This window comes from Oryctolagus cuniculus, chromosome 15 (genome assembly GCF_051225735.1).
Source record: "Oryctolagus cuniculus isolate XC-2025 breed Fujian yellow rabbit chromosome 15, ASM5122573v1, whole genome shotgun sequence".
NCBI lineage: Eukaryota > Metazoa > Chordata > Mammalia > Lagomorpha > Leporidae > Oryctolagus > Oryctolagus cuniculus.
The window spans coordinates 218191-238142 of record NC_142881.1 but is presented as its reverse complement, the minus strand read 5'-3'; the positions used below and the strand labels follow the sequence as shown (position 1 = coordinate 238142).

The 19952-nt window shown below is 61.6% G+C and overlaps 2 protein-coding genes across 11 annotated transcripts; one reads left to right on the top strand and one right to left on the bottom strand.

Moving 5' to 3' along the window:
* Positions 1-537: 537 nt before the first annotated feature.
* Positions 538-8547, bottom strand: CALY (calcyon neuron specific vesicular protein). Of its 3 annotated transcripts, none has more exons than XM_008270646.4 (6): positions 8408-8547; positions 2997-3151; positions 2359-2472; positions 1430-1543; positions 893-1235; positions 538-677 (listed from the first exon to the last, which is right to left on the bottom strand). In XM_008270646.4, the coding sequence occupies exons 2-5, from the start codon at positions 3129-3131 to the stop codon at positions 912-914; spliced, it is 687 nt and encodes a 228-aa protein (XP_008268868.1). In that variant the 5' UTR covers positions 3132-3151; positions 8408-8547; the 3' UTR covers positions 538-677; positions 893-911. The 3 variants fall into 3 exon arrangements, with proteins under 3 accessions (XP_008268868.1, XP_002718815.1, XP_008268869.1); XM_002718769.6 differs by having other exon boundaries at positions 893-1205; XM_008270647.5 differs by having other exon boundaries at positions 8364-8490.
* Positions 8548-13470: 4923 nt separating this feature from the next.
* LOC103351453 (synaptonemal complex central element protein 1) lies at positions 13471-18729 on the top strand. Of its 8 annotated transcripts, none has more exons than XM_089313781.1 (14): positions 13471-13628; positions 14050-14109; positions 14859-14918; positions 15200-15274; positions 15836-15883; positions 16092-16146; positions 16742-16831; positions 17043-17106; positions 17337-17466; positions 17790-17856; positions 17921-18044; positions 18112-18222; positions 18372-18459; positions 18575-18729. In XM_089313781.1, the coding sequence occupies exons 1-14, from the start codon at positions 13559-13561 to the stop codon at positions 18601-18603; spliced, it is 1071 nt and encodes a 356-aa protein (XP_089169907.1). In that variant the 5' UTR covers positions 13471-13558; the 3' UTR covers positions 18604-18729. The 8 variants fall into 8 exon arrangements, with proteins under 8 accessions (XP_089169907.1, XP_089169906.1, XP_089169908.1 ...); XM_089313780.1 differs by having other exon boundaries at positions 14050-14142; XM_089313784.1 differs by lacking the exon at positions 13471-13628 and adding an exon at positions 13735-13869.
* The last annotated feature ends 1223 nt before the right edge of the window (positions 18730-19952 follow it).

Below are 19952 nucleotides of genomic sequence, written 5' to 3'. Positions count from 1 at the left end.
GCAGTGCAAGAAACACCAGCCCCACCTCTGGCCCGTGGCAACCCGGGGAGACCCTCTCCCACTGAGCCCCTCGACCCAAGGGCCAAGCCTACCTCATCCCAGGTGGGACCAAGCAGAGGAAGCCCACAGCCTCCCCAGCCCCCCAGGCAGGAGACGGAGGTGGGGTCTCACAGAGCCACAGGTTGGCTCCGGTGGCAGAGGGAAGATCTCCATGGAACCCGTCCCCTGTAGAACTCAACTCTGGGGGTGCCTGCCCCCAAGACGCCCCTCCCCCCACCCCGAGGTAGCACACACTCATCTCTCCACGCGGCAGTCACATCTGTGGGGGCGGGAGCTGCAGCAGGCGCCCGCCCCATCCCACGGGGAGGAGGGTGCCAGGCCCAGCACCAGGTGGATGGTGGCCAGGCCTGGGGAGGGGTCAGGGTCAGCACAGTAGACCCCATCCTCCCTGCTCCCAGGGCTGGTCCAGCCCCTTCCAGGCCATTCAGGGTTTGCACCTGTGAGAGCCACACAAGGTGAGGATGGGAAGAGGAAGGAGCAGATGAACACCCTTCTTTACTTACAGAAAAGCAAGGGAGCCAGAGGCCCACAGGGAGCAGGGGGCTTCAGCGGGTGCTCAGGGACAGGGGCACAACACGGGGTGGGGGGGCGATGTGCTGGTCACAGGAGCTGGGGCACTGTGAAGAGAGGGACAGAGCTGTGAGGCCCGAGCCACTGCCCCCACCCCCGGACACCAGTGCCCCCCGCAGTCCCCTCCTCCCACCTCATGCATCTGCACCGCGGTTGCACGCAGGCGCACCCTGGGTGGGGGTCCTGGGCAGGAGAGGAGGGCGGGGATGAGGGCTCTGGGCTCAGAAGTGGGGCGGGAGCCCGGCGGGCCGCAGGCACCTACCCAGGCGGGCGCGGAGGCCTTACTGTGGGCGCGGGGGTGCCGCACTCCCCGCCGTTGGCCGCGCCGCCGCCGCCTCCCCGCCCTTGGCCTGGGTTTTCCCAGGCGGCTCCGTGGCCGCCGCTTTCGCCGCCACGGTGGGCGCCTTGCGGGGCTCCTTGGGGACGCGCGGGTTCTCGGCCCACGGCAGCGGGACCTCCGTGCCGTGCTTGCGGCTCAGCGGGTAGGCGCCGATGGCCGCCAGGATGCTGCGGTGGCGCTCGGGGTCCATCTCCGTGTAGTACATCTCCAGCGTCAGCGGCGTGCAGATCTTGTGCTGCAGAAGCGGCCGATCAGCGCGGGACCCCTGCGGGTGCAGAGCGCGCCCTCCCGACCTGACCCCTCCAGGGCCGCCTTGTGGGCTGGGTGTCTGCCCCAGGCAGTGTAGACAGGGGTTCCCGCCCTCACCCTTGTCGGCCTGTGCTTCCGACTTCCATTCACAGGAGGCTGAAATCTCAAAATTCCCCCAGAGAAGCGACCTTAACGCCACTGCCTACTCACCCGGAGCAGGAAGCCGTCGGGGCAGGTGAACTGGTCGTACCAGATGGCCTTGTACATGATCAGGACGCAGCCCAGGAGCGCCATGGCGAAGGCGATCATCCGCGCTGTGGGCAGCTGAGGGTGGGGGCGGGGCAGCCCTCAGCTCTGGGAGGCAGCCCCCCCAAGTCTTGGTGCCCCAACAACAGCCCTGAGGTCAGCCGGGGCCCAGCGTCCAGGAACCCTCTCCTCAGGGCCTGGGGTCCTGGCACCTGCGCCCCAGGTGCAGGACATGCAGGTGCTCCGGGGACTCCTCTGTGTGGGCCCCAGTGTGGCAAGGGGGTCGCACCCTGGGGGCGTCCGTGCCCCCCGACCGCAGCCCTGCCTGGTGAGCCCTGCAGAGTCCGCTGCAGGAGGTGCAGGCTTCAGAACCCTCTGAGCGCCACCACCTGGCTCCCGCTTCCTGTGAGGCAGTAGTGGCCCACGCACGTGGGCATGTGGGAGACGGGCTGAGTCCCTGCATCCTGGCTTCAGCCTGGCCGCTGCAGGCACGTGGGGAGTGGGCCAGCAGATGGGGGCTCTGTCTGTCTGTCCGTCTGCTTTTCAGATTTTTTAAAGGTAAACAGATTAAGGCCCTCACTGGAGAGGTGAAGAGAGAGAAGGGGAGTGAGGGCAGGTGTCTGCCATGCATCCTGCAGGACAGGCTCACAGCACCTCACAGGACGCCCCTTGCCCCTGGGACGGACAGTGGACAGTCGACAGTGGACAGACGGCCACCTCCCAGGAAGGAGCACGCACAGCTCCCTCCTTACAGCCCCAGAGCTGCTGGACAGCTCACAGTTGGCCGGTGCTGCAAGGCCAACCTCTGGACAGTGACCGGCTGCCTGGCTGGAGCCTGGGCGCCCACAGTCTGCGTGGTGCTGACCCCACTGTGGGCAGCTGTGTGCGGTTACCTTACGCCCATCGTCCGGGTGGCTGCAGGCCAGCTTCTGGCCCTCCAGGTCTGGGAACTTCTTGGCCTGGTCCGAGGAGGACAGCTGGTACTCTGTCTGCGTCTTGATGACCACCTTTGGAAAGAGATGGCCACAGCCTTGCTGGGCAGCTGGCCAGGACCCAGGAGTCCTGAACTGGGGGGGGGGGTAACCAGGGTCTGCTCTGTGACAGTGACTGTGAGGATGGCCGCGTGGCCGGGAGGACCCCGGCAGCTAAGACCGAGGCCAGGGAAGGTGGACGCTGCCCACCTGCAGGCGCCCAGCCAGAGTGCTGGGCCCCTGCCTGCCGGCCACCCCCACAGAAACTTCCCTTCAGTGGCTCCACAGCTGGGCCCTTCCTGGATCAGGCCAGGCTGGGCTTGAGCTGACAGTACTCTGCTTCCCCCCAGTTTCTGCTGAGGGGCCCCAGGAGCCCCTCTCAGGCCCAACCCAGACAGGGCCACGCTGGGCCACAGCCCCTTGGTCGACCATGGCCAGTTTACTCCTCTCCAGATGGGGACGGGTGGCCTGGAGGCCACATCTAAATAACACTCACCCAGACCCCCTTGTTCCTAGGGAAACCTGAGGACCCCTCCCCCACGCCAGCCCAGGCCCCTCACCTGGTCAGAGAATGGTGGCTGGAGCTGGCTGACATCCAGGGGGCTTATCAGAGGGACACTGTCTGTGGCAGCCCCATCCTGGTCCCCGGGGTCTTTGCCTGGCTTCCCGGAGAAGCTGCAGCCGAGCTTCACCATAGCGGATGGTGGTCCTCGTCCTGGTCCAGAGACAGGTCACTGACCACAGGTTCCTGGGAGCACCAGGCCAGCTGGCCACAGAGCCAGACGAGCCCAGGCTGGTCCCAGCGCCTCATGCCAGCACAGGGGTGGGCCGTGGGCTCACAGGTCAACCTTCTGAGCATGCTGGGGGAGGCCAGCCCAAGGCCTCCTATTCCTCCCTGAGTGCCCACCCCCTGGGCCTCAGCAGTGCAGGCCAGTGACTGACAGAGGAAACCACAGTAACCCCAACCACAAACACCCAAGCAGAGACGCCAAGGGCAAGTCCAGGAAGATGCAAAGAGCCCCACCCCGACAGGCTGCGGGTGTTTTGGAAGTGGAGGTATTTTTACCTTATCGACAGGACGAAGACACATCGTGATCAATCTTAATAGGAGTTGGAAAAGTGTTAGATAAGATTCAGTGTGCACTGGCTGTTTTTAAAGAGGATTCATTTATTTATTTCAGAGGCAGAAGCACAGAGGGGAGAGGGAGAGATCTTCCATCTGCTGATTCACTCCCCAGATGGCTGCAACAGCCAGGGCTGGGCCAGAGTGAAGCCCGGAGCCCGGAGCTTCATCCAGGTCTCCCACGTGGGTGCAGGGCCCTGAGCACCTGGGCCATCCTCCATTGCTTTCCCAGGTGCATTAGCAGAGAGCTGGGTCAGAAGTGGAGCAGCTGGGACTGGAACTGATGCTCATATGGGATGCCGGTGTTGCAGGTGGCTTAACCGGCTGGTCACAGCACTGGCCTCTCACTTGCTATTTTTTTTAAAAATATTTTATTTATTTATTTGAGAGGTAGAGTTACATATAGTGAGAGAGAGAGAGAGAGAAAGAGAGGTCTTCCATCTGCTGGTTCACTCCCCAAATGGGAGCAACGGTTGGAGCTGAGCTGATCCGAAACCAGGAGCCAGGAGCTTCTTCCGGGTCTCCCCATGCTTCAGCCATCTTCTGCTTTCCCAGGCCACAGCAGAGAGCTGGATCGGAAGAGGAGCAGCTGGGACTAGAACCGGCGCCCATATGGGATGCCAGTGTCCCAGGCGGAGGATTAACCTACTGCACCACAGCGCCGGCCCCTCACTTGCTGTTTTAAAAATCTTGGCACACCAAGGGCAGACGCTCCTGAACCTGAAGAAAGAGCGTCAACAGCAAAGCTGTTGCACGCGTCTCTCCCGCCTTCAGCACGGGGGAGGGACAGGAGTGCCGTCCTATGCCGAGGTCTCAGTCCATGCTGTGCGGAGGCAGACAGGCCAGCCTGGGCCCCGGCAGGACGGACGCTCTCACTGCCCACAGGCGAACAGCCCTGTGTGTGGACAGTCCGGAAGACGGTGATAAGAACTGGAAAGCGAGCCGAGCAGGGTGCTGGGCCAGGCACTGAGCAATGAATTCTGTGTCCTTACGGCAGTGACAAAAGCCCAGAAAGAAATCTAGAGATTCCACTTAAACAGCACCAAACCCCCAATGCTCGGGAACTGGCGTAGCAGAAGAGCTGGACCTGCACGGCGACGGCCCTGAGGCGTTGGCGGCACGAGCTGCAGTCTGCAGGCTACACAGACCCCCCCAGCTGTGCCTGTGCACCAGGAAGTCCCTTCAAGGTCTCAGTTTTCCAATGAACTTGCAAGGATCGTAATTCTGTATGCAGGACAGGGGGACAGAAACACGGACATCTCGGAAAAGAGCAGGTGTCTGGAGGCTCCGAGCCTCACAGGGACCCTGGCTCAAGCACGCACTTCCTGATGCAACCACTGTTCCCATGGAACAGGACGAGGCTGACCCCACTCACACCATACCCAGACCTGCCACCCTGACCCCACTCACACCACACCCAGACCTGCAACACTGAACCCTCACAGCACCCAGACCAGTGACACTGAACCCTCACAGCACCCAGACCTGCGGCACTGACCACACTCACATCACCCAGACCTGCGACACTGACCACACTCACAGCACCCAGACCTGCGACACTGACCACACTCACACCACACCCAGACCTGCAACACTGAACCCTCACAGCACCCAGACCTGCGACACTGAACCCTCACAGCACCCAGACCTGCGACACTGAACACACTCACACCACACCCAGACCTGTGACACTGAACACACTCACACCACACCCAGACCTGCGACACTGAACCCTCACAGCACCCAGACCAGTGACACTGACCCACTCACACCACACCCAGACCTGCGACACTGACCACACTCACACCACACACAGACCTGTGACACTGACCACACTCACACCACACCCAGACCTGCGGCACTGACCACACTCACATCACCCAGACCTGCGACACTGACCACACTCATGGCACCCACACCTGCGACACTGACCACACTCACACCACACCCAGAACTGTGACACTGACCACACTCACACCACACCCAGACCTGCGGCACTGAACACACTCACACCACACCCAGACCTGCGACACTGACCACACTCACAGCACCCACACCTGAGACACTGACCCCACTCACACCACACCCAGACCTGCGACACTGACCACACTCACACCACACCCAGACCTGCGACACTGGCCACACTCACGGCACACCCAGACCTGCGACACTGACCCCTCACACCACACCCAGACCTGCGACACTGACCACACTCACACCACACCCAGACCTGCGACACTGACCATCACGGCACCCAGACCTGCGACACTGACCACACTCACAGCACCCGGACCTGCGACACTGACCATCACGGCACCCAGACTTGTGACGCTGACCACACTCATGGCACCCAGACCTGTGACACTGACCATCACGGCACCCAGACCTGCGACACTGACACCTCACGTCACCCAGACCTGCGACACTGACCCCACTCACAGCACCCAGACCTGCAACACTGACCCCTCACGGCACCCAGACCTGTGACACTGACAACACTCACAGCACCCAGACCTGCGACACTGACCATCACGGCACCCAGACCTGCGACACTGACCACACTCACACCACACCCAGACCTGCGACACTGACCACACTCACACTACACCCAGACCTGAGATGCTGACCACACTCACAGCACCCACACCTGCGACACTGACCACACTCACAGCACCCAGACCTGTGACCCAGGGATCGCCAAGTCACAGCTCACACAGGTGAGAACACAGGTGAGGACGTCTTCGAGGGGACAGAGACCAAGGCAGTGTCTGTGCAGGGACCTCGCTGCTGGCTGCTCACGGAGACTCAGCCTTCAGAGGCCAGCGCTGGTCTGGGTCCCAGCTGCTCGCATCTGATCCAGCTTCCTGCTACTGCTGCTGGGCAGTCCACGGGCTTGGCCCCTAACTTTGGCCCGGCTCAGCCCTGTCTGTTGAGGCCATTTGGGGCATGAACCAGTGAAGGCAGGATCTGTGGTCTGCCTTTCCTATAAATAAGTGAATCTTAAAAGCACAACCTTCCAAAAAGGAAGAAGTGAAATCGTCTCTGCCATTGAAAGAAAGAAGCCCTTCTGGAGAATGTGACCCTGGGAGGACTTCCTGGAAGGGGTGGCCTCAGCCCAAGGCTGGTGTCCTAAGTGACCGTGCGGGCACAGTGCTGTGTGCGCGTCCAGGGCGACACAGCGACGTGGCCCCAAGCCAGAGGGCACCTGGGGCCGCCAGAAGCGGGAGGCAGGAAGGGGTCGGTGACACCTGGGGTTTCCTTCCGGCCGTTTGAGCGCCTCCCTTTAAGAGTGAGCCCCAGGAAAGACAGGTGGGGTCCTTGCAGGTGCGGACAGGCCCATGGGAGCAGGGGCTGGACCGGCTGAGGCTGGGGGGAGGTGTTGGGGAGGGGATGTGGGACCGCAGCACAGGGGGCCCCTCCCCCGCATGCCTGCCCTCCCGCCCTCCCCACGTCTGCGGCTCTGCCTGGCTGGGCAGGGGTCTGCGGGGCACTTGGTGGCCACTGGTCGAAGCTTCAAGCCCAGCCACTCCGGGCACTGGGTCGCAGACCACGGCGGAGCCGCCCCGGGAATAAAAGGCCCAGCGACCATCGCGGAAAAGAGATGGGGTTGGTCGGTCCGCGGGGTGCGGGCCGTCGAGCGGGAGCGGGGCGCGGCCTTCCCCGGCGCCTGCGCACTATGGCTGAGTCCTGCGGGCCAGGGCTCCGCTCTGCAGACGGCTACTTTATGTCATCGCGGTTTCTAGGACGACGCAGGATCCGGAGACCCTTCAGAGGGGAGGGGCCGGGGGCTAAACAAGGCGCCTTCCGAGCCGCAGGGGCGTGAGGAGGCCGGCGCGGAGCTCCGGGAACGCGGCACCCCCACGCCTCCCGGGGCCCTTTTATCGGCCCCGCGTGCGCTGTGCGGTGGCTGCGGGCACCCCCCTCCCGGGCTCGGCGGGAGCACGGATGTGGATGGAGCACGGTCGCGCAATGTAGACCAGACGCCAGGACCCGCGTACCGGACTCGCTCTCGCGCGTACCCCGCCCACGCTGCGGCGTTACCCGGGCGGCGCGGGCAGGACGCGGGAGCGCGCGTCCCTGCGCTCTGAGGGCCCCGCCGCAGCCCCAACAGGGGTACGCCCACCGTCACACTGAGATATCAAGGGGGTCGCGGAGCAGCTCACGCACAGCCGCGGTGACGCTGTGCCCGCGCCCCCCACCCCCGGCTATAGGCAAACGCCCCTGCGGGCCTCCTGCCACCTGCCCCCGGTCACGCGGTCGCCCGCAGCCCAGCCGCCCGCGCCCCCACAGCCTCCTCCGGCGCCCCGGCACACAGCGACTCCGATCCGGGTCGGGCGTCACCCGCGCGCCTCGGACGCGCTCCCACTGGCTCGCTCAGACCCGCAGAGGCGGAGCCCGCGCTAGAGGAGGGGGCTTCGGTCTCCATGGAAGGGCTGGCCCAGGTCCACTTCCCTCTGCCTGCGACTGGGGATCAGGCAGACGGCCGGCTCTGAACACGGCTGGACCCGCACGGCTGCTGCGGCCCCTGACGCCCCGGGACGCGGGGGCACTGCTCCCACCTCTGGGCAGCGGGGCTGTCCCGGCCTCCAGCAGGCAGGAAGCCCGGAGGAGGAGGTGGCTGGCCGGACCCGAGGGCGGCTGCCGGCCGGCGGCAGTGTCCCCCTCCCCATACGTCGCGCTCACACACAGGCACTGAGCGCGGGCACCCCCACATGCAGCCCCTACACACGCACGCGGCAATGCTCCCCTCGCCCACCCGCAGCGCACCCCACCCGCACTCGCACGGCCCCGCACGCCCTCGGACCCTGCTGTCCCCGCTCCGCAAGGGGAAAGGTGGAGATGGCTCACAGGCGGCCCAGCGGCAGCTGCTGCACGACGCGGTGGCGGCGGGACGAGGATGCGGTTCCAGACGGTTCGAAGCCGGAGGGGAGGGGGAGGGGCTGAGGCCGCGAGACCGAGGCTGCGGTTGCCATGGAGACGCGGCTGGAGGAGGGACCTGGGCGCCTGCAGCGGGCCGCGCGCCCCTCCTACGCGGCCCCGCCAAGCCTGACCCTCAGCTGCTGCACGCCTGCGGTCCACACTCTTACCCTGAGCGGCTGAGCCCAGGCCCAGGGTCTGGGGCGCCCGCAACCGCTTCTGTCCTTGCCCTGTCCACCCCTGAGGCTGGCGAAGTCAGCGTGGGGGATGACCCCTGCCCTGGCTGGGAGCTCTCAGAGCCACTCGTCCTCCCTGGTCCTGGAGCACCGGGCGCCTGCTAGGTTGCTGAGTGAGTGCCCAGCTTCCTGCAGGCACCTGTGGCCCCCAGGATTCCGCCTGGTGGGGAGGGCTCCGCGTGCTGGGTGTTCATTCCTTCTTGCTGTTGGCTAGAATCCCACTGCCCATTCACCCGTCCACAGGTGTGTGGAGTGCCTCCAGGTTTGCTGGTTGTTTGTGCTATTGCTGTCCACTTTCAGAGTCTTCCATCACTGGTTCACTCCCCAGATGACTGCAACGGCCAGGGCCAAACCAGGCGGAAGCCAGGAGCCGGGAGCTTCATCTGGCTCTCCCATGTCGGTGGCAGGTGCCCAAGGACTTGGACTATCTTCCGATAGCAGGGAGCAGCAACAGAAGTGGAACAGCTGGGGTACAAACCGGTGGCCATATGGGATGTCAGCGCTGCAGGTGGCGGCTTTACCCGATACGCCACAGTGCCAGCCCCAAGCTGTCCAAGTCTTGAGTGGACATGTGTTCTCATTGATTTTAAGGATTTATTTATGTGACAAGCAGAGTTATGGAGGGCAAGATAGAGGGGGATAGAAGTCTTCCATCTGCTGATTCACTCCGCAAGTGGCCGCAACGGCCAGAGCTGAGCTTATCTGGAGCCAGGAGCCAGGAGCTTCTTCCAGGTCCCCCACGAGGGTGCGGAGGCCCAAGCACTTGTGTCATCTTCCACTGCTTTCCCAGGCCACAGCAGAGAGCTGGATCAGAAGTGGAGCAGCTGGGACTTGAACTGGCAACCATATGGGATGCAGGTGCTGCAGGCAGAGGCTTAACTAGCTATGCCACAGCGCCGGCCCCTGTTAGGAAACTGGCGCAGTTTTAGCCAGGTGGCCGCATGGCCCAGCTACCTGAGCCAGGCTCCACCCCCATCCTAATAGGATTCGCTGCGCCTGCTTCCCTGCCCGCCCTCAGGCAAAGTTTTAAAAGGGCCTGTTCCTGAACATGCGCTCTCTTAGCTCTGCTCTCTTAGCTCTTCCTTCCTGTGCTCTGGGTTCCTCTCTCTAGCCTCCTCCTCTGGTCTCTTGGCTCTCTCTTGGCTCCTCTCTGCTCTCTTCTCTCCTTGCTAGCTCCTCTCCTCTCTGTTTCTTCTACTCTCTCTCTCCCCTCGCCGCCCCTTCACTCCGGTCTGTTGGGTGTTCCCCAATAAACCCTTTCCCTTACTCCGCTGTAAGGTGTGTTTTGCGATGGCTGACATTAATATCTAACAGCCCCCACATTTAACTGTCTAAGGTAAGAAGCGCTGTGCTTGGGTGGGTGTTCTGCTCAGTGCTGAGGCCACTGCTTGGGGCTCCTGAGTTGCAGCCACAGCGTCCTGCCCACCCACACCCCGGGGCAGCAGGGATGGCTCCAGTGCTCGGTCGCTGCCACCGCACTGCACCACCCCGACCTGGGAGACGTGGGCTGAGTGCCCAGTCCCTGGCTTAGGCCTGGCCCAGCCCCTGCTGTGTGGTTCTCTGGGACGGGAACCAGCAGATGGGGAGCTCTTTGTCTCCATCTCTGCCTTTCAACAAAATGAAAATAAGAAATAAACTTGAAAAGCTTTGCCAAGATGTGCACTGTTTTGCGTTCCCTGCAGCTTCTCCACATTCAGCAGTGGAGTCAGGATGTGTGACCAAGCCCAAGACCCAGGGGCCTGGCGTGGGGACCGGGTCAGCCTTGGTGTCCCCCGAGGCCTCTTCGTGGCCTCACAGGCGGTGCGCTGTGTGTCTGTGTCCTCTGCTTGTAATGACCTCTTATGCCGTCCAGTGGGCTGGGGTCTGCAGCCCCTCAGGTGCAGGTAGAATTGTTAGGTAGGAAGTCAGTTACGAGCTTATGTGTGTGTGACATAAAGGCCTAAAGAGAAGACATCTGTGTCCAGCATCTGCATCTCAAAGTCATCCTGACAATGTTTCAGGGGCAGCCCAGAGTTCGAATCCTGCCCTGCCCCTTCTACCTGATAACCTGCCAGGTGGAGGTCCCCGCCCCTTCTGCCTGACAAACCTTCCACAATCTCCCAGGTGCAGCCCAGTATCTGCATTTCAAACACCCTGCTCCGGATCCCATTCTCTAGGGGGTCCTGCTCACCCTTCCTCCGAACCCAGGATGGCGCCAGCTAGGTTTCCTCCTGTCTGACACCTTCAAGGGAAAACTCAGATAGGAGCTTCTTAATATTTACAGCCATAAAATCCTTTGTTTCAGGAGGAGATGTGTGAAGACAAAGACCCATCTCCTTAAAAGTCCCCGGCCTCAGCCGGACTGGGCGCTCAGCCCTCTACCTCTCTGCTGAGCCGCCCGCCTGGTCTGGCCAGGTGTAATCTCTCCACTCAACCATGTAACCTCCACCCCCCCACCCTCCCACCCCCAGTCTCTCAGGCTCTGTCTGGAGAGGTGCCCATCCATCCTTACGGATGTCCCTTCCCTAATAAACCTTGCTATTTTTTTTTTTATTTTTTGACAGGCAGAGTGGACAGTGAGAGAGAGAGAGAGAGAGAGAGAAAGGTCTTCCTTTGCCGTTGGTTCACCCTCCAATGGCCGCCGCGGCCGGCGCGCTGCGGCTGGCGCACTGCGGCCGGCGCACCGCGCTGATCCGATGGCAGGAGCCAGGAGCCAGGTGCTTTTCCTGGTCTCCCATGGGGTGCAGGGCCCAAGCACCTGGGCCATCCTCCACTGCACTCCCTGGCCACAGCAGAGAGCTGGCCTGGAAGAGGGGCAACTAGGACAGAATCCGGCGCCCCGACCGGGACTAGAACCCGGTGTGCCGGCGCCGCTAGGCGGAGGATTAGCCTAGTGAGCCGCGGCGCCGGCCCTAAACCTTGCTATTTTACCTCCCACTACTATCTGTCTCACGCCTGAGTTCTTTCTGTGCGAAGACAAGAACCCTGCAATTTCTCCGGTAACATCCCCACGTAGAGACCCCCAGGTGGCTCAGCGGCAGTGAGCAACACCTCAGGAGCCCGGGCCCGGCTCTCTGACTTAAACCCCGGGGAGCTGTACTGCGTGGGCTCTGTGGGGACATCGGGTGACCTGTGCTATGGGGGCTCTGTGGGGATGTTACTGGAGAAGCAAAGGGTCCTTGTCTTCATGTAAGAAAGAATTCAGGTGTGAGACAGCAGTGGAAAGCAAAGTAGCAAGGTTTATTAGGGTAGGGACATCCGTACTAATGGATAGGTACTTCTCCAGACAGGACCTGAGAGAGTGCACAGCTCACATTTAGGCTGGGGTTTTAAGGGGCTGGGTCTTGCCTTCCTGCCTTTTCTCTCCCCCTCTCCTTCTTCTCCTCCAGAACAAAGGACTTGTTGGGTGTAAATACAAAACATTTCTTTCTGAGTTTTCCCCCTGAAGCTATCAGACAGGGGAAGCCTGTCTGGCATTGGCCAAGGGGGCTTCTCTCTAGGGTTCCCGCCTTAGAGGAAGGATGTTTATCAGGCCAGGTAGAAGGGGGGACCCCCTGGAACGTCATAAGGGTCCCGGCAGGACTTTGAAGTGCAGATACTGGGCTGTACCTGGAAAGTTATCGGGGTGACTTTGAGATGCAGATGCCTTGTCACACACACATAAGCTAATTTCTGACTTCCTACCTAACATTCCCCCCTCAAGAGAGAAATTCCCATAATTCTTTTTGGGATAAATGGGCGAAGTTCCATCTTCTGTAGCTACTTTGGAAGCTGACAAATGGGCGTAGAGATGGATATGGATATTTCCTCTTTTTTTTTTTTTTTTTGACAGGCAGAGTGGACAGTGAGAGAGAGAGACAGAGAGAAAGGTCTTCCTTTGCCATTGGTTCACCCTCCAATGGCTGCTGCGGCCGGCGCACCGCGCTGATCCGATGGCAGGAGCCAGGTACTTATCCTGGTCTCCCATGGGGTGCAGGGCCCAAGCACTTGGACCATCCTCCACTGCACTCCCGGGCCACAGCAGAGAGCTGGACTGGAAGAGGGGCAACCGGGACAGAATCCGGTGCCCCGACCGGGACTAGAACCCAGTGTGCCGGCGCCGCAAGGCAGAGGATTAGCCTAGTGAGCCACAGCACTGGCCTGGATATTTCCTCTTGCTACCTGTCCTATAGTGTGCGACAGTGGCCCTGGAAAGACTGTCCTGCTTAGTCCAGAGTGCTGCTCAGGTTGTCCAATGGAATGGGCTGGAAGCCTTGCCTGACGACCATTTGGAGTTCGACAGCTTTTATAATGTTAGAAACAAAATGAACAAACACACAGTCCAAAGAGAAGCATCAAGATTACAGAAGTTATAGGGCCAAAGAAAGGAAATAGTCAGGATTTCCATGACCAGCTGTCAGGCCAGAAATCCCAGCCCTGCTTGGCCTGATCCTGCAGCTGTTTGGCTTTGTCCAGGAAAGGACAAATTTGGGTTTGTACCTGTCCAGTCTGATTGACCCAGGAACAACGTTCTTCCTGGAGCATGGCAGACACCTCCCTGAGCGGCAATCAGCATATCCAATGCTCATCTGTTTTGGAGAACAACTGAACCAAAGAATTGATCACAGACACACCTGCACACGAGTGTGCACACAGCTGAGACACAGACCACGCTGTACATGTGTGTACACAGAGGAGATGCGGACACAGCTGTACACGTGTGTGCACACAGCTGAGGTGCACATGCCTGCATACGTGCGCATGCGCAGTGGCTGCCGGGCAGGGCGCCCCGCTGGGTGACGGCGCGCTGAGCGCACTGCGCAGGCGTCAGCGTCGTCCAATCAGCGGTCAAGGCGCCGAGGCACAGGCGCCGCCGAGCTGAGAGGAAATGGCCGCGCGGTCCGGGCCTTCGCGTGTGGAGCCCATGGGCGCCGCGGACCGCGCCGAGAAGGCTGCAGGTGGCGGGAGCGCGGCGGGGCCTCCCTGGGCAGGGGGCGTCGCGGCTTCCAAGAGCGGAAGGCGTGGGGTGGCGTCGGCCGGGCGTGCCGGGCCTGGCCCCGCCTTCCTGGCCCCGACGCACCTGCGGACTCGCGGTCCCCGTGGTCCTCACCTGAGCGCAAGCAGGCTTCCCAGGGGATTCCCCAGACCGCGCCTCGCCGCCAGGACGGGAGGGGGCGGCAGGGCCCCCAGCCCCGCCAGGTCCGAGCCCCCGCCCGCGCCGCGCCCCCTGTCGGATGTCGCCCGCCCGCAGGGTCCGTCCTGCCCACCCAGGGCTGCACACAGGGACGGGGCCGCAGCTCTGGGAGTGCCCCTGGGCCCGGGCCGGCGGGCCCTCCTGTGCCCCGTCTTCACGCTGACGGGCGTGGTTTCGCACCACAGGGCAGGACAAGTCACAGAAGATTGACGACCTGATGGACGTGGTGGCGAGGCTGCAGAAAGGTCCTGTGTCCCGTGGTCAGGGGCTCGGCCTGGGTAGGGTCAGCCTGTGGGCTCGGTGCAGGCCCACGGCTCACCACGCCGAGGACTCAGCCCCGAGCGCTTTCTTTCACGTATTCTTTCCTTCCACGGTGTTTGCTTACTTTTTATAAAGAGTTCACTTATTTATTTGAAAGGCCCAGGTACGGGGCCGGGGGAGACAGGCGAGGTCTTCCAGCCGCCGGTTCACTCTCCAAAAGGCTGCAGTGGCCACGGCTGGGCCAGTGCAAAGCCAGGGGCCAGGAGCTTCTTGGGTCTCCACGTGGGTGCAGGGCCCAAGGACACGGACCATCTTCCACTGCTTTCCCGGGTGAATTCGGGAGCTGGGCCCAGCGGAAGCAGCCGACACTGGACGTGGAGCCCACGTGGGATGCCGGTTGTCTCCACTGGCAGCTTTGCCCGCTGCACCAGTGCCATCCCCCATCACACACACTCAGTGCACACTGACACACACTCACACTTTCACACACACACTGACACACACCCACACACACTCACACACTCACTCCTCACTTTATAACCCGTTATCACACTTCACTTCTCTTTCCCTGTGTCCGGATCTCCAGCTGTCTGTTTCTTGTCTCCCACCGAGAATGTGAGCTGTAAGGGGACCACACAGCCCTGCTGGGAGTCTGTGAACCGGAAGCAGCGCGGGCAGGGCGGGCACCATGGCCTCCCGCTGTGTCAGCTCCATCTCTGTTTACTCCCTGCAGTGGGGAGCCTGGAGCCCCGAGTCGAGGTCCTGATTAACCGCATTAATGAGGTTCAGCAAGGTGAGCTCAGGGACCTTGGCCTGCAGCAGGGGCTGTGTGATGTGTAGGGCTCCTCGTCTGAAAATTACAGATAGTCACAGCACAACGGCAGAGCACTAATTAATACCAGAGCGTTCCCCACGCACCTGCCACAGTGCTATCAGGAGCCTTGTCACCTCCTCTGTAAGATTCAGGCCCCTCCATGTTTGCTGGAAAACAGGCGTGCAGTGTTCATGTTTGCAAGAGGGTGGTGCTGCCCCGGCCGTACTCACACAGTGTCTCCCTTCTGCTCTTTGTTGAAGCCAAAAAGAAAGCCAGCGAGGAGCTGGGGGAAGCCCGGACTGTGTGGGAAGCCCTGCAGAAGGAACTGGATGTGTGTATGTGACGTGGGCGTCGCCGGAGGCCTCTGCAGTGTCCAGCTTACCCCACCCGAGTACTGCGGCATCTATGCCGTGGCCAAGAGCCCTGCCCCTTTGCAGCCTCGGGCCCTGCCCGTATCTCCCTCTCCCCTCTGCTGGTGCGGGCGTCCTGGGAACACCTCCCCAGCATACTCTTGCTTCTGGGCCTTTGCCCGGCTGCCCTGCAACTCCCAGATACTACAGATTCCTCTGCTGCCTGGGTTGTCACTCAGCCGTCCCCTTCTCGGAGGCTTTTCCCGATCCCCCTACCTAAAGATTCCACACTGTCCCCACCTGGTCAGATGCCCTTCCTGCTCCATGTCCTCACCCCATTTCACGTGGGAGGAGAGACACTGGCATCCCGTGGAGTCCCCCCAGCCACCCTTAATAAATGTCAGGGTTGTTTGGTGCCTACAGAGAGGGTGGGCACCAGAGGGGCGGGGTCTGGGGGGTGAGGCAGACCCGTGTGACGCGGGCCAGCCAATCCCTGAGGGTCTGTGGGGTCCCTCCTGATGCCTGAGCATTTGTTGTGTCTTCTAGTGCATGGAGAGAAAGCACGTGTGCAGGAGATCCTGAACAAAAAGCAAGGTATTTACAGGCCCTCCGTCTCCAGCTCTGCCTCTCACGCCTGGGAGAAACCCCTCTCCCTTTGGCAGCTGAGGTCTCAGACACCTGCCTCAGCCTCCTGTGGCGTGTACCAGTCCAATCAGGTGTCCATGGGCCTGACGTGACCTGGTCCTGTTCTCTGCGCAGACCTGGGGCCGTGACGAGCTCACAGGCCCTGTTCTCCCCACAGAGACCCTGAGGATCCTCCGGCTGCACTGCCAGGAGAAGGAGAGTGAGGCACAGAGGTGAGAGCCTCGTTGTGAGGGGGCAGAGGTACAAAGGAGGTGAGGTTGAGACCCTCTGTACAGTGTGGGTCAAAGGGGGCCTCCCCTCAGCTTCCTCCAGGTCACCCACACGGGTGCAGGGGCCCAAGCACTTGGGCCATCTTCCACTGCTTTCCCAGGCCACAGCAGAGAGCTGTATCGGAAGCAGAGCAGCTGGGACTCGAACTGGCACCCATACAGCATGCCGGCACTGCAGGCAGCGGCTTTACCCGTTAGGCCGCAGTGCCTGACCCCATCTGTTCTCTTTCCACTCATGCATTACCTGTCCATCCCACAAACCATTGCCCACTCTTTGAACAGACTTCTGAATGCTTGCTCATATCATGTGACCAGACCCCCCCCCCCCAGACCTGGGCACACTGAAACTGGGAGTTTGCAGAAAGATGATGTGAGTGTGCGCGTGCACGAGCCCTTGACCATGCTCCTGGGTCTCCCTGACCTCGCAGCAGCACTTCATGGAGCAGGTGCACCTGTGACGCTGAGCCCTCGGCAGACAGGGCTGGAGCGGCCTCAGCACAGGGAGTCAGGACGAGCTGAGGGTGCCTTGTCTCTCCAGGAAGCACACCCTGTTGCAGGAGTACAAGGAGAGAATTTTCGTCCTGACCTCCCAGATTGAGGACGAGAAGAACAAACAGAGGCAGCTGAGGTAAACCCCAGCACCCGAGGCCTGGGGCGCTGAGATCGGCTGTGCGTGGGGGTAACCTCAGGGCTGGGGCTTAGAGGAAGAGTTGATGAGCCTTGGGGTGTCAGAGGGCATGAGCAAAGCCCCCTGAGGTGTGTGCGTGAATGCCCCTGGCCTTGGCCAAGCTGCGGGGTCTCAGCCCACGGACCCTTCTGCCTGTGTGGTTGGCCCCCAGGTTGAATTTCGAGGAACAGTTGGAGGAGCTGATGGGCCAGCACAAGGACCTGTGGGAGTCCCACGTGAGTCCCTCAGGGCGTCCACCCCGCCTCCCACATCTTCTCAGCAGCACCAGGGCCTCTTCCTCTTACCGGCCACGCCCAGCTCCTGAGCACGCCCCGAGGGTCCGAATGTCAGCACTACCCTGAGTTCACTTCCTTGCCCCCTCATGGCCACCCACCGACCTCACCACCCGTCCTGCCCACCCGTCCCTGCTGCACGCCTGCGTCTGCTTCTCGCTGACAAAACACAGTTTGATGAAGAGGACGTCCACGGACACACCTGGGACCGTGACGGGCGCAGGCAGATGGGGGGGGACCGACGCAGCCGGTGGTCTCAGGCACCAAACAGGAAACCAGAGAATGAAAGCAGGGAAGGGTTGAGTGAGTAGGCCACTAGAGGGAGCAGGAAAGGGAGGCGCAGCAGTGCGGTGCTGGGCTGATGAGACAGCAGCCCCATGGTGCCATCTGCAGGTTTCTCTTGGGAGAATTTACCCCAGGGCCATGTCAGTCATGTGAGCCCCTCCTCCACCACACTGTGGTAGCTGGGGTGGAGGACACTGGGAGAGGGGGTGGCCAGTGTACAGACGCTGAGGCTGGACCGCAGCTGGTGTGCATGGCGGGACAGAGTTGTAGGAGGGGAGGCCCAGGGGGAGGTGACTGAACCTAGGCCGCAGGTGTGCACAGGCCTGCTGTCTGATCCTCAGAGGCCGGAGCGACTGGCGAGGGAGCTCTGCACCCTGGACAGCAGCAAGGAGCAGCTCCTCAAGGAAGGTGAGACGGGCAGGAGGGTGGCCCTCGCCCGCCCCCACCTGCTCACGCACATTTCCTGCCACAGAGGAGCTGGTCGGGGTGAAGCTGCAGGACGTGAAGCGGCAGCTGTGCTCCCTGTGTGGCGCCGAGGGGCCCGCCACTGTCCCCGAGGGACTCTTTCTCCGCAGCCAGGAGGCCGCAACAGCCGTGTAAGATGTGGAGGGGCCGGGGCTGGAGGTGGCACTGGCTGGTGCTGACCTCCCTGCCGGCCCACAGGCAGCTGTTCCAGGAAGAGCACAGCAAGGCCGAGGAGCTCCTGGAGGCCAGTGCCCGGCGTCACCAGCAGCTGCAGCTGAAGTGCCAGCAGCTGCGGCAGAGGCGGCAGAGGTGGGCATGGGGCACCGTGCACGGCCTCAGCCCCCGGGACGCTGGACGGGACGGTCCCCCCTGCTCTCTGCCTTGTCTGGGTCTCCTTACATCCCCCGTCTCCTCCGTGCCTCCTTCGCTCTCCCCTCATCCCACCCCTTCCTGTCCAGGCTGAAGGAGGAGCTGGAAAAGCATGGCGGTCAAGTCCCTGCGGAGACCCAGAGCGGGCAGGAGCAGGGGGCTGCTCCAGGAGAGGGGGTGAGCCCCAGAGCCAGGGAGGACGGGGCGGGGGGCCTGGGTGGGTCCGGGGAATGCCTGGGGGCTGTCTGGCGTGGTGTGGAGATTCCCCAGCCCCAGACCCTGGTCTCTGTAGGCCATTCCCAAACCTGGAGAAGTCCGTGAGGAGACCGCCCTGGCGCCGTCCGTGGAGCAGGGCCTGGTGCCCGCCTAGACCAGGAAGACACAGCACACCCCACCTCTGAACCTGTCCCAGGGGGCGACGGAAATAAAGGAGAGAATTTGATACAACCTGCCTCAGCTGAGTCTGTGCTGGGGGAGGGTGGGAGTCAGGCCCCAGACCCCAGGTCTCTGACTCTGATGAAGCCTTAGCCTGACTCCGTCTCCTGGTCGGGGCCAGGATCACACTGTGGGGCCCTTGACCAACTTCTGATCCCTGGGTTCATCAGGCAGAGGGACACAGGCCTGAGACCTTCACAGGCCCAGGGGCCTGGAGCCCAGCGTGGGTCAGTTACATGGCTCCCTTTGTGGAGGCCTGGATTTCACAGGCACCAGGGAGCTAGGGCCCAGAGCCGTTCAGTTCCCGCTGGAAGCCCCCGGGACAAAGAAGTACTTGAGGACGGGTGTAGGTTGTACTCTCACAGACACAGCATACAACCAAGGTGTTAGCAGGAGTAGAGTCTATGTCAGAAAGCTCCCTGCGCAGGAAGTTAAGCATCTGGGACTTCCATTGTGTGCCCCTGAAGGTGCCTCAGATAAACTCCAATGCACCAGCCCAGCTAGAAGCAGCGATGGGTCAAAGTGTGCACTGCCACTTTCATAAGAAAAAAGAGAGGCCCCAGCAGGAACGTGGGCAAGAAACCTTGTCCGCCATTTCATCAGGATATTTCCAGGTGTGCAACAAGCATGAAACGCAGTATCTCCAGTAATTTGGGAAATGCAGATTAAGACCAAATCCGATAGACAAAATTGACATCAATAAAGGGGAACAGTTGAGCTCGGTGAGCTGAAGTTGGAGCATACGTCTCCATGTCCGTTTTGGGAACTGGCTCTGGAAGATCTATGCTGAACCCTCGCCTCAGACACAGACTTACACAATCACCCACACGTTACCGTGTAACCCAGGAGGGACTCACAGCTGCCTTAGTCCAAGCACCTGAAACCCAGGGCCTTCAAGAGTGGGATCTAGGGGCCGCCGCCGTGGCGGAGTGGGTAAAGCCACTGCCTGCAGCACCGGCATCCCGTATAGGCGCTGGCTCGAGACCTGGCCGCTCCACTTCCAATCCAGCTCCCCGCTGATGCACCTGGGAAAGCAGTGCAGGATGACCCAAGTCCTTGGGCCCCTGCACCCACGTGGGAGACCTGGAAGAAGCTCCTGGCTCCCGGCTTCAGCCTGGCCCAGCCCAGGCTATTGCGGCCATTTGAGGGGTGAACCAGCAGATGGAAGAGCACTCTGTTTCTCCTGTCTCTCCCTCTCTCTGTAATTCTGCCTTTCAAATACATAAATCTTAAAA

Coding starts and splice junctions, on each gene's coding strand:
- CALY (XM_008270646.4), bottom strand. CDS start 3,131: ATGGTGAAGCTCGGCTGCAGCTTCTCCGGGAAGCCAGGCAAAGACCCC. Junction 1,544..2,358: donor ACCCGGACGATGGGCGTAAG/GTAACCGCACAC, acceptor CCCCACCCTCAG/CTGCCCACAGCGCGGATGAT. Junction 1,236..1,429: donor CCGACGGCTTCCTGCTCCGG/GTGAGTAGGCAG, acceptor CTGCACCCGCAG/GGGTCCCGCGCTGATCGGCC.
- LOC103351453 (XM_089313780.1), top strand. CDS start 13,559: ATGGCCGCGCGGTCCGGGCCTTCGCGTGTGGAGCCCATGGGCGCCGCG. Junction 13,629..14,049: donor CCGCGCCGAGAAGGCTGCAG/GTGGCGGGAGCG, acceptor TTCGCACCACAG/GGCAGGACAAGTCACAGAAG. Junction 16,147..16,741: donor AAGGAGAGTGAGGCACAGAG/GTGAGAGCCTCG, acceptor TTGTCTCTCCAG/GAAGCACACCCTGTTGCAGG.